This window comes from Dendropsophus ebraccatus, chromosome 13, assembly GCF_027789765.1.
Source record: "Dendropsophus ebraccatus isolate aDenEbr1 chromosome 13, aDenEbr1.pat, whole genome shotgun sequence".
NCBI lineage: Eukaryota > Metazoa > Chordata > Amphibia > Anura > Hylidae > Dendropsophus > Dendropsophus ebraccatus.
The window spans coordinates 70,795,476-70,808,940 of NC_091466.1; the positions used below are offsets into that span (position 1 = coordinate 70,795,476).

The 13,465-nt window shown below is 41.9% G+C and overlaps 1 protein-coding gene across 1 annotated transcript in view; it reads right to left on the reverse strand.

The window, feature by feature from the left end:
• Positions 1-535: 535 nt before the first annotated feature.
• The window catches only part of MAP4K5 (mitogen-activated protein kinase kinase kinase kinase 5), a 60,544-nt gene continuing 47,614 nt past the window's right edge, over positions 536-13,465 (reverse strand). Inside the window, exons 18-32 of the mRNA XM_069950366.1 lie at positions 12,083-12,174; positions 11,596-11,637; positions 10,550-10,634; positions 9,346-9,425; positions 9,050-9,110; positions 7,170-7,172; positions 6,816-6,930; positions 6,541-6,599; positions 5,929-6,032; positions 5,264-5,441; positions 4,819-4,887; positions 4,613-4,705; positions 4,456-4,526; positions 3,398-3,453; positions 536-3,315 (exon numbers count right to left, since the gene is read on the reverse strand). Of these exons, the coding sequence (XP_069806467.1) occupies positions 3,228-3,315; positions 3,398-3,453; positions 4,456-4,526; positions 4,613-4,705; positions 4,819-4,887; positions 5,264-5,441; positions 5,929-6,032; positions 6,541-6,599; positions 6,816-6,930; positions 7,170-7,172; positions 9,050-9,110; positions 9,346-9,425; positions 10,550-10,634; positions 11,596-11,637; positions 12,083-12,174 (1,196 nt within the window). The 3' untranslated portion in view covers positions 536-3,227. The remainder of the gene's footprint in view (positions 3,316-3,397; positions 3,454-4,455; positions 4,527-4,612; positions 4,706-4,818; positions 4,888-5,263; positions 5,442-5,928; positions 6,033-6,540; positions 6,600-6,815; positions 6,931-7,169; positions 7,173-9,049; positions 9,111-9,345; positions 9,426-10,549; positions 10,635-11,595; positions 11,638-12,082; positions 12,175-13,465) is intronic.

Below are 13,465 nucleotides of genomic sequence, written 5' to 3' on the forward strand. Positions count from 1 at the left end.
AACCTCTTTACATCTGGTCACTATATAGTTTTCTTCAGCCAATGTTCTCTTATAGCGGGGAAGGGGAACCCATGGTCCTCCAGCTGCTGCAAAACTACAATTTCAATCATACCTGGTCAGCTAAAGCTTTAACTCAAGGCATGATGGGAATTATAGTTCTGCAATAGCTGGAGGGCTGTAGGTCTTACAGAGTGTGTATGGTAATATATAGTATAGCATGACACACATAGGGTCCTGCAGAAGACGTGGCTTCCCACTGATTTCCATAGACCAGGGATGGGGAACCTTCAGCCAACTACAATTCCCATCATGCCTGGACAGGGAATTGTAGTTTTGCAACAGCTGGAGGGTCAAAGGTTCCCCATCTCTACCATAGAGATTAGCACCTTCCAGACAAGAAGGGATCATCTTCTTTTGAAGTCGATGACTGGAATGGATGATCACCAAGACGTCTCCTTCCAGTTCTTGAATTTTATGAACCTGAATACGAGAAACTTTATTTATTAGAGAAAAAAAAAAACTCACCGACTCGAGCCAAATATTAGCACGGTTTATTTCATTTATTTTCCCACTTAAGAAAATCTCAATACACGTATGCATGATGAAGAAGAGGATTCCTTGGCAACAAACAGAACGTCGGAGATATTACGGATGAGGAAGCCTTTGGTAATGTCTTGTTTTCCCATACAGGGAGAAAATAAAAAATAATCCCTATAAAGGTATAACCCCCGGAAGCCCAGGCAATGTTACTAGAACTACAACAATAAAAAAGGAATACAAATGGGTAAAAAAAAAACCCGCTTTGTGCAATTGTTGTTAATGGAACGCTGTCTCTGTAAAATGGTGAACGTTCAAGATGGCGGCAATAAAGGCACGTAACCCGCCATAGTGGCCTCTAGAATTAATACTAAGGTTATTCCTAAATAAGGAGGATGCATAGAGTAGAAAGGCCAATGATTAATAGATATAAGAAGGTTTACCAGGACCCTCTATTCCCTCATAAACTGTAACAATATATAACCGTATAGATCATGCTCCTCCGTCTGAGGCGGAGCCCAGTCCCGGCCTATAGGTATTATCCCATGTGTGTAAGCACTCCGGTCTGGTCCGCTCCTCTATTCGCTGTACATAACGGAATCCCGCTGGGTATAATAAGGCACTAGCGCTACAACTGAATACACATTAAAAAAAAAAAAAAAAGTTCCCCTATACAAAAGTTACAAGTAGAAATCGGCAGCAAACGTATCCTATGGACAAGCAGATATATTACCCACTCAAGCACATATAATGATTAATAAATAAGGGTCTAATTTACAGAAGGCAGAAGGAAAGATCTGGCTCTAAATCCCTATAGAGGAAAGGCATGATCTGTAGTGTCACTCCGCAAACAGCGAGAAGTTAGCACATAGGCCAGGAGGTCACTTAAGGGGGTCTAATAAATTGTCAGGAATAAATGGATCTTTCCTATGGCTGCCAAGCAGACTGCAACTCTAGTAAAACGTTGGGATCTCATTGGGGGCAGTGCATCCATCTATACTTCCTTACAACCCCTTAGTGCACAGGTGTCAAACTTGTCGTCATTCAGCTGTTGCAAAACTACAATACCTGGACAGCCAGAGCCAGGCATGATGGGAATTGTAGTTTTGCAACAGCTCTATGGCCACAGGTTTGACACCACTGCCTTAGTGCTTTATCATGACCGAGGGTTATAGCCAGCCAAGGGACCATTAAAAAAACAGCGATGGCTAACCAGGCAATGAATTAGTAACAGCATGATAATCGGTTTAGGCCGTGATCTGCAACCTGTAGCTCTCCAGCTTTGGTGAACTACTTCCCCCAGTATATCCAACAATTGGGGAGTTATTTGTTAGATGGAGCGGAAAAATTCCGGTAGGCAACCATGGCAAGTATGACAGATAGACACACCGAACGTGTTAATGACCCCTAAGGCTGAGTTCACACATTGCAGATGGTAATGTGAGGATGGTTTACCATGCAAGAGAATTACAGGTATACATCATATAAACCATGTTGTTCAGTGGCACTACTGCACTGTGAACCCAGCCCAAGAAGATATTTGGCAATAGCAAAATATTAACATATTAAACATATGGATGTATTTTAGATTACAGGAAAAAAAATTTGGCATTTGGAAGTACAAAGAATGATGGAGTGCCCCACGATCCCTTCATTGTTTTCACTGGCTTAGTGCCATACATGAGTGTGGCTGTGCCTGGTAGTGCAGCTCAAGCCCATTCATTCAGGCATAATCCAATAGATCAGAGATGGGGAACCTCCGGCTCTTCAGCTGTTGCAAAACTACAATTCCCATCATGCCTAGACAGCCGAAGCTAACGCTTCGGCTGTCCAGGCATGATGGGAATTGTAGTTTTTCAACAGCTGGAAGGCCTAAAGGTTACCCATCCCTGCAATAGGCAAATCACTGCTCTATTACTCTACATGGGAGTGGGTCCCCAGGGATCAGACCACTTAAAACAATATCTGTCTCCCAGAAAACCCTTAACATGTATGGGTTCCTTATATATATATGAAAAAAATATATACACACTACCTGGTGTAGAACTAGCTTATGAGGGTCTGTAACAAATAACATGGAGTGATTTCGGTCAGCGGCTTTTGGTTATGGACCCTATGGCCAAGAGCTGCTCTAGAAACCATATTGAAATTCGGGAAACGTTATGTGACTGCACCAAAGGTCATAACCTGGTTACATCTCATTCAGATGTAAGGGTGCTGTATTAATACAGTGGGCTGATGCCCACATTCAATGCTAGGATCTACTCATGTAGTAGATGGCACTGCGGTGAAAGCTACAGATTACGCCTAATAGAAAAATCCAACCTGATTTCAGCAAAAAAAAAAAAAGAACACGTCAAGGCACCCCTTTATCATTTTTGAAAGACACGGTACTCCTCCGTCTCCTCCTCCTGCTGCCCCTTCCACTGATGGTAAAGGGGCCGTATGTCACAGCTTTTTATTAAGCAACCAAATAAAAAAACCAACACCACATAGTGGTGAGAGGAGAGCTAGCCGTTTCCAGCAGCACACACACAAAAACAAAAAAAAAGTTAAAAACAAGAATCCTACCAAATAATACAGATATGATCTAAAAAGTACAAGTCGCCAAACAACTTGTCAAGAGTCCCAAACAGGAGAAGTTTATGATGGAATTGAAATTCCTATGTCATTTGTGTCATGCAAAGTGTCTAGTAGCTGTTCTCGTGCCCGGCCAAGATGTACAGGTTGCTGTGGGCTGTCGGGTTCAACGTCGGCCTGCTTTCCAAGACGACCACCCTGTAAACAGAGGGGGGCACTGTAAGTATGTGTAAGTGCTTGATGATGATGATGACGATACGATGCATGACCGTGATATTACCTGTCTGATCCTAGGAGTCGGAATACTCGGGATTCATCGGATATCTCTTGTGTAACCTTTAAAGCAATAAACAAAAAGAGATGGTTGAAAAAATAAAAAGAAGCAAAAGGATAAAATATACTAGGATATCAAGGGTACCCACATGTTCTAGTGAGATCATAAAGGGCACTTCCATTTGGATACATGTGGGACCTCAAGATCGAAGGTGGTCATGAAGCCGAAAACAGTAGTATGGTCCGTTTTATGTGACACATGTAACTCCCACAGAGGTTAATGGGAGTTACAAGACCAGCACATATCATGTCTCTATGCTATTTAGGCAACTCCCATTAACATTAATGGGAATTACGTAAACTACACAGAACAACCCTTTGTTGATTGAATGCTGTATTGCTAATTCTCCCAAGTCAGCGAAAAGGTTAAAATTACAAGGGCATGTTCATATGAGCAAAAAATGCACAGTATTTAACATGATAACCAAATCAACTTCCATCTCCCATTAAAAAAAATAACTCTTACTGATTTTAATAGATGTGAAAAACGTATGTGTTTGTTTAACACAGAGAAAGAAGTGGCATGTCCCTTCTGCTACAACAGGGGTGTCAAGCTCAAGTGCTACAGCTGTTGCAAAACTACAACTCCCATCATGCCTGGACAGCCAAAGCTTTAGCTTTCCAGACATGATGGGAAATGTAGTTTTGCAACAGCTGGAGGGGCTGAGTTTGACACCTGTGTTCTACAAGGTTCATTCTTGTCCTCAGTATGAGTGTGGTATTGCAGCTCAGTTCATTTGAAGTGAATGGAGCTGAATTGTAATACTCCACACAACCTGAGGACAGGGGTGGTGTAGTTTTTGCAAATAAAAAAAATTGCTATTTAAACCCCCATTAAATAAAAATTTCTGTGATAACATTAAAACCTGGACAGCAAATCCCACACTGATTCATATGCACAGTGATGACAATTTGTCACCACCATATAAGCAAGAGGAGTAAATAAAAAAAAAAAAAACAACACATAATATAACTATAAGAGCACATAGGATAAAATGATCTTACCTCATTGGATTTAAAGTTTTTTCCCTGCATGCCGTGTTTCCAGAAAGCCAAGACACTGTCCTGCAGGCAGACTGAGAAAAATGGGATACACAAAGTTTACTGGGAAGTCGTATAATGGATCTATTAACACATCCGCCTCTCCATGTCGGTCACTCACCTACAGACTCAACGTGAAAGTTGAAGCTCAGTTCTGAGGCTAGCTTCTTACTGGATTTAAGTTTTCCCTGAAGGTTGACTATTTTTACATAATCTGAAATAATAATTTACGCATGGGTCAGCTAATGTGTATACAGCATGCCATCGCTAGTACAACCATGCCATATCTGCTGACTACAGACAGTCCCGGAAAGTTTTAAGACTTACGGTCAAGGCAGACTAGGACAGTATCCCTCTCGAGCTGTGTCACGTGTATGGCATTGATCTGGTGACCTTCTGCGGGGAGAAATAAAGACTTCAGGACATCAAGTATATAATGGGCAGGTTAGTAATAAATAGAAAAACAAGTGTTCCAATGAAATCAATGATCCTCCCCATTCATATCAATAGTTTCCTATTGGGAGTTCAGTAGGAGCATCAGTGCTCATTGACTTCTATGGGATGCTGTGTGATGTAGCCTTCCCTCAGACCAAACCTATGGATTGCAGAACCTGCAAAATAATAGCTCATCATGCACAGCAACCAAGCAAAAAGAGCCAGCTCACCTGAATGCAACAAATACTTGGTGCTTAGGTAGCACTAGATATCATGCACAGACATGTATACCATGCAGGTAGGGCTTAAACCTAATGGTCAATTAGAGGTAGGTTACCTGTGCCAATCTTAGTAAACCAGGAAGAAGCGGAGCTCAGGTTAATGGTCTCAAATTGCACGACCTGATTGGGTTCTGCGCCTTTGCTGACAGCTACACACACCATAGGATATTCCTGTTCCGGTATTACCAACATTTCAAAGACCTTCAATGGAGTCGGAAGAGGGAAGTCAAAGTGCTGGAAAACAAAAAGGTGAAGAATATGAACATTAGAAGAGTGTGTGAATGAGAAGGAACTGGACAAATTCTTTATACAAGCATATTCCCAATGGTGACCGTGTCATCAAGCATCTTTTATCCTGGGGGAATCACAGTTCTCCGATTATTAGGTTATACCCTCTATGGTCCATGAATGGATGTCGGTGGCATGTCGTCTTAGTTGTATCTGACAACTATAGGATAGGTCTACAGACGTTTCTGCAGCATAGTCCATTACAGTGAAAGGGACAGAGTGGTGCTGAGCAGCATAAACAACCATTGCCAGGTACTGCAGAGACGATGCAGAGAAGCAATAAACACAGCTGCCCCTTTATTCTTCTGATTGTATTAGGTCCCACGGGCGAGTCCACTATCCATCATACATTTCCACAATAAAGTAGGAACCCAGACAGGTACTGATACAGCAAACACATACAATGGCAGCAGATAATGAATAGGATACTAACCCGTATCAACATGAACTTCTGCATGGGTTCATACCACTGCAACAGCACTATGCCTGATGGCAGCGCCCCACATAGGTACTTGTGTCCTGTATATGGGTTTCTTACTACATGGGGGTGAAAAAAAAAAAAAAAAAAAGAAAAGATGGCATTGCATGTTCAAATATTTTTTATTAAACATTGATGGGATCACTAAGGCACTAGTTATAGTCATGCTCATACTTGGTCAGGCCTGTCTGTGATATTATGTCATTTCATTGTGCTTTTAATAATTTAACACCATTGTAAAAGTCTGGGTTTACGTTGATGTTAGTAAAATCATTATTATTATTATTTTTTTTTACAAGAATTTTGACAGGTGCAGCCTGATGCTTCTCCCCAGATTGGCTTTGCACAGAGCAGCTCTCAGGGAACTTAACACTCCAGTTTCATGGAAAGGTGCTGACATTTAGAGGCAATTACTTAGCGGTTTGATGCCCTTTAACTGGCATTAAATGAAGAGCAACTAGTGACGAGGGTTTTTCCATGGCCTTTACATGCAGCAATAGAAGGCGGATGGGTATGAGATTCCCCTTCACCGATCCTCGTGTCCTTTCAGTTGCCGGACATACTCACCGATGCAGCACTTGTGGCAGCCCTTGGTGTCTGGGATCTTTGTAGTGAGGGCAAACTTCCTGAAAAAGAGATATTTCAACAATTTTAGGCTCCTACCCCTTTATGCATTACTATGTATGATCAGTCCTGTGGATTTACTGGAGAGCATGCAAACAGAGAGAGGAGAGAGTGCATGGCAGCAAAGGAAGAGCAAGGCCAAATAATGAAAAATTGAAGAAGAAATGAAAGAACATTGAAGGAAGAATAGAAATGTTCCAAAATGTTGTTCTCTTCACCTGGGTAATATTTTATCCGGAAAGCGATGCGTTTGGATATGGGCGGCGAGTCCGGGCTTTTTGGCTTGTTCAAAGAGACCAATCAGATTGTGTGAATAAAGCTGCAGCGTTTTACCTAAACAGAAAAAAAAACACACATCATTGTACTGCATTAGAATTAGCTTTTTTTTCTTATTTCCATTTCTAGGACATGCTAGTAATAGAAGGTTATCAGATGTTTCTAGAGTTCCTATTCTAAGCAGAGTTACTAGGAGCTCCTACATTAGTACTAGATGCCAGGTAACAGCCGGCAGTAACAGCCATGGCTTTCATTGGGTTTGACATTTGATGAAAAGTTAATTGCCAAACACTTACCTTCTGTGGAACCACCCGATGAGCGCACAGGATCATAGCAAAAAGGAAAAAGAAAGAGGAAAAAAAAAAATTAAATATATCCCATAGAGTCTTAAAGGAACAGAACATAGATTAGAACAACGGATGGACGTCATTATACATCTTAACTTAGAGCTTATTCCATGTAAGTTCTTGGGGGTCCGACTCCCAGCACACCACTGAGCAGATGACCCGTCAATAAGCTTATCAATGGAGGTGCTGGAAGTAAGGACCTTATTAGAGAGACCAATAATCACTTTGTGTAATAGTACCCCAAGATGATCAGACATTAATGTGCTATCATAAGGTCTTCAATATAAAAGTAAAGGGAAAAAACTTTTAAAGGCCATGTCCTTTTTGGTTAACCATTCTTTATGTCTCAATAGGTGGCAATAAGTTAGCAGATGAAGGTCTTTACCTTATGACCCATCCCCTGGTAGACTGACCTTAGATGGCCAGAATAGGGGATCTTTTTAGATCTTCTCTATGGTGGCCACAATGTCTATTCCTTCTGTGGTTCTACTAAACTGAAGAAGTAATAGTTCTATGGAGATTCTAGAGAGCTGTAGGAGTGCCAGGCACTGTGGATATAATATGAAGGCTTTACTGAACTCACACATGAAGGTTCCCATACACCCTATACCTCTGTTGGCTGTGGCCACCACTCGGCCGTCAGCCTAGGGTGTATCGGGCTGTCCTGACGACCACCAACAGATAATGTCAGTGGAGATAGGGGGTCGGGAGTGATGGAAAATCACCGCCCAATCCCTTTGTGGCTTAACCCTCCCCATTGAAAACATGGGAAAGCTCGGCTGAGATGAATGTTCCCATGTATGAGGAAAACAGGAGACATAACTAAAGGCTGAACAATCATTCGGCCACGGTGTATGGGGACCTGTAATGTCTGGCCACTTAATATGTTATGTGTTTCTTGGTTTTCAAGGGAAATAAACAACTATCCGAGGTGTCTCCCCAATAAAAATATATGCACGCTCCGCACATGTGTAGGGAGGATGGGAGAACATCTATTGCTCTCTACAGCAACAAACTGGTTCTCCCTATGAACCCCCACAACCAGCTTATAACTAACGCTAAGTGCGTAAAGAAGATCAGAGCTTTAAGTGTCTGGATGTTAGTTCTCGGAGATCCTGGGGGGTAGGGTTGGTTTATTATATGTACGGTGGCAGCTGCAAGGTGTCTGAAGACAATGCAGGGCAATAAACACTGCTCATCACGCAGAAGGGTCATCTTCACAGTGGCAAGTAAAGAGGAACAAAGTTTTAAGAGCGAAGGAGCAGAGCCAAAGCACACTGTTCTCAAGTCATTTATTAGCTTCTCCTGTCTTCATTGTAGTGTGTAAATGTCACATCCTGCATTTGAATGAGCGCGCTGGAGCTCTGCCATCTGACACCCAATGTGTCCTTTGTTCCTGGCATATAACAAGTCCTCCCCCCTGCAGTGACAGTATAACCCTGACACTGCCAGTCTGGTTTCCATCCCATCAGATGCACTTGACACTGGAGGGAGAAACCTACTTGGTGTATTGACTCTATTGTTCCCTGGTATAAAGCTTTCCAGGGAACAAATACTATTGCACTAGAGGAATTCCAGATAAACATGTCGCCGACGATCACCGATATCTCACATGTCTCTAAATCTGTGATCCTTGCACAACAGGTACATATAGCTAAATGATTGACAGGGTCAAAGAATTGCGTCTCCTTCATTGTTTGTAAGTTACAGCGCCGTACATCTGGTACTGGCCATGTCTGGTATTGCAGCTCAGTCTCATTAAAGAAAAAAATGTCAAATACAATGGGAAGTCATGCCCTGAAAATACAATATATAAGCGTAGCACATACCTGACAATGACATGAGGGTGTTGTTGATCACATACAGCCATGTGCACTTCCGGGGAAATAGCTATATAATGGAACATGGATAAGTCATGGGTCTGATAACAATGGTCTATACCAGGGATGGGGAACCTTCAGCGCACCAGCTGTTGCAAAACTACAACGCCCATCATGCCTGAACAGCCAAAGCGGTAGCTTTGGATGTCCAGGTATGATGGGAATTGTAGTTTTGCAACAGCTGGAGGGCTGAAGGTTCCCCATCCCTGGTCTATCCTAATATCTCAATGCCTTCCTGATCCTACCTGTTCCATTGTGGCTTCATGTAACTCATTCAGATTCAAGGTGTAAATTCCATCCTCAGTGCCAAAGATCAGGTACTGGTCTGATGGGAAGAAAGGACTACAATTATTGTGCTGTAAACTCCCTTGGCACTACAATTACAGTATGTAAAACCTAATATTGCTCATGTGAACATCAAGAAAAACTTAGCTTGAGGTCTCTGGTATTGTGTATAGATGGGCAGTACATCAGATAACCCAACGCAAGAGACTTGTAACCCAAGGCCTGAATTAGAACAGGGAGATATATGACAATCCCTGTGAATAAGTTTATCACAGAAACTTTTTAAAGGGTATGCCCACCTTTGTGGCCACTTATATAGCAGCAATACATTTAAAGTGTCACTGTTGTGTTTTTTTTGTTGTTGTTGCAGAAATCAATAGTACAGGCGATTTTATGAAACTTTGTAATCGGGTTTATTAGGCAAATTTGCCATTATCTGCATTTAAAAAGACTTTCCCCAGGTCCCCCCTCCCGCTCTCTTTCATTCACTGCTCATTATCAGGAAATCCCGACTTTTACATCAGTCGAGCCCTGTGTAACCTATGGAGGGGGGAGATTAGTCGCCAGCAGAGAGCAGAGAACAAAGGATTACACAGTGGGAGCTGTGAGAAAGCTGGTATTCAGAGGTCAGTGCTGACTTCACAGGAGATATCCCAGTGATGTAGCTGTAAATTAACTCTTTGTTGTCCTGTTTTGGTGCCTCATCTCTCTCCACCCCTCCCCTCTTCATGGAAAACTATGAAGACAGAGGGGAGAGCTTCAAACTGCTTTTTCATGATAAAAATGCATTTTTTTGGCTAATAAACCCAATTACAAAGTTTCTTAAAATCACCTGTACTATTGATTTCTGCAAAAAATAATTAAAAAATTAAACAACAGTGACACTTTAAAGTTATTTAAAAAAAACTGTGCTGAATTGATGTCCAAATCCACAGCACTGAAACTGAGATTTCCCAGCTTGCTGCACTTCAGGAGCTCGGCAAACCTTCTTTGTACTATAGAATAAAAGCAGTTTTCTATATTCTGGATTCACAGACAGATATTTAGAAGGTACCATGCGTTTCCTTGACCTAACAGCTATCTAGGTGTCAGCAATTTGGAAGATGAATCTGAAACATGACTGCGGAATAATTTCCTTGAAAAGTGTCTCCAATCGGACGATACCTTTGGTATCTGGGTGTATCCAGGAAGTTGCACAATTTATCTTTAAGGGACAACCATCAAAAACTTTGGAGAAACAGGCTCCCATCTACAAAGAAAGAAAAAAAACGTGTTAATATCAGAATGAACTAAATCAGCATTTCCTAACATCTGGCCTTCCATCTGTTGCAAAAGGCTTTCAGGACATGATGGAAGTTGTCATCTTGCAACAGCTGGAGAGCCACAGGTTGGAAAACACCGACCTCAATGAACACACACCAGCAAAGATAGATGACAAAATAATTTAAAGGGGTATATCAGCGGTTTTCAAATAAACTGGTGTCAGAAAATTATACAGATCTGTAAATTACTTCTATTAAAAAATCTGAAGTCTTCCAGTACTTTTCAGCTGCTGTATGTCCCGCAGGAAGTGGTGTATTTTTTTCAGTCTGACACAGTTCTCTCTGCTGCCACCTCTGTCCATGTCAGGAACTGTCCAGACCAGTAGAGGTTTTCTTTGTAGATTTGATACTGCTCTGGGCAGTTCCTGACAGGGACAGAGGTGGCAGCAGAGAGCATTGTGTCAGACTGGAAAGAATACACTACTTCCTGCAGGACTTACAGCAACTGATAAGTACTGAAAGTCTTAAGATTAATAAACAGAACCCAGTTGATTTGAAAACAGAGAACCCCTCTGCATTGCATTTAGACAAAATTGTGACAAAGAAAATCAGCGTGATACAGGTACATTCCCTATTGATATCAATGGGTGGTAAGTGACAGCTTATTTCCCTAGTAAACGAGGATCCCAGCTGCAGGACCCACTCTCTACCACTCAATCAAGGTCCAGCACTATTAGTAAAGCTACACAGAAAAACTGGAATCACACAGTCTCTGGGCCAAAACCAGACATGGAGTTGCACACGACTGGATCCACTCCACCAAATAAATAACTGCACTTAAGCCCACACCTAAAATTGTATGTGTATTTTCAAGTCAAAAGGTGGCTACACCCTGTGAGGTCTCATGACACGACATGGCAAGGCATTTCTCTGATTTACGCTACTTACCAGGACTTTTGGAGTGGGTGGTAATCCATTTATTGTTGGTTTCTAGAATAGAGAACAGAGATGTAGAAATGCATAAAAAATTAGAACAAATGAGGACTGCCCTATACATTCTCCCACAAAGCTCTCCTAAAGTCAAGCATGTGGTTATGTCCTTCACTCCCCCAGCTAACTGCAATGTCCGTGTATCTGTAGGAGACAGTGCCATAGACCTATAATGAAGCCTGCTTCATGCAGTGAGAGCAAGGGAGTGAAGCCCATGACCGCACGCTTCCGCCACACCTTGACTGATCAAAAGTTTACATTTTTTTCAACACTTGCAATGTCCCTGGCCTCCGCAGGGTAATGCTGGGTCTATGGCGATTCCCTGGCATATAAGACAACCATAACTGCTAAAACAGTGCAAGAAAAGGCCAATGTGATTGTGGGCTCTCACCTATTACAGGAAGCTAGGAAGAGAGTATAAAGCTGTGGTGAAAAGTAAACCTACCGGAAAATCTTTCTTATCCTTCTTCTGTTGAGGTTGGGCTTTGGCGCTCTCTCCGGTCGGACTCCCTAATCTCATAGGACTTTCTCCATTTCCTGCAAAGGGAAAGGTGGCAGCTTAGCATACGGAATGGAAGCCGCACATTAAAGGGGTTCTCCAGTTTCAAAAACGTCTGTAAATTTTTAGGCTCTGTTCATACTGGCAGGTCTTTCTTTTTCTATCACAATTTCAATGTGATTTTTCTGATTAGTTGGCTTCAGTTTTTACATAGTAATCCTGTCGGATGTTCCATTAAATACAGCGGAGCCACAGCATGAAAAAGTGACACTAGTGTGAACAAGGTCCAAGTGCTGAATCTATGAAAAGTGTTTATCTGTATGACATGCGGATACAAGAAGATCCATACGGTTACTGTGTACGCAGACTTCAACTGGAGAGGGGTCAAAAAGCAAAGGAAAAAAGTTGTCTATAGCAGCCATATTGTAGATGTAATATAGGCTACCACAGACAACTCTACTGATATACAGAGGACCCATAGAAGCTGCAATATGGATGTGTACATATAAAAGATATCTTATTCTCTACAACTGGATTGAAACTGGACAACCCCCTTAAAACTAAATGGAAATAAGCAGAGAAGCCGGGTGATACTTGGTATTCACATGACAATGAAATACAGCTGATAAAACATGCACAAGATGGTGAATACCAGGGTGGATAGAAATGCAGGTTAGTGAGAAAAATTGCCTAATATCAGCCCGAATACTTAGATGTCCATGTTAATTTGGAAAACTTTTGACCTGTCAGACACACATTGCAAAAGTTCTTATTGTGGTCTGGGTGTTAAAACCAAACTGTGGATATCACAGGGAGAAGTTCACAGCAGCGTGCTTCATTCCCCGGCTGGCCGTGATCTTTATGATCTGTGAGAGACAGGCTGGAGAGCATTATAATGAATGGTGATCGCAGCCAGCAGGGGAGTGAAGCGCTCTACTGTGCACTTCTCCCGGCAATCTCTAGAGATTGGTTGAGATCAATACACTCAGACCCCAGGTGATGTAAACTTTTACCACGTCAAAAGTTTTTCTAGAAAAAAAATTACACACATTTGTTTCTCTATAATAAACCTGGAAGCTGTAGTGATGCAGTAAAGGCCACAAAGCAGTCAGCAAGGAGATGGGTGGAGAGAACCAATTCTGTACAATGGTTGGAGTTAGAATGCACAGTACTGAAATGTGGCTCATTGCAAATGGATGGAAATGTATATTGTGACCATGTAATGTAATGCTTATTATAAGTGAAGCCTGAGGATGAAAGGATTAGATGGAACATATGCCTACACACTTCCACATGGTAAACTAAAGACCTCCATACACATTAGAAGTT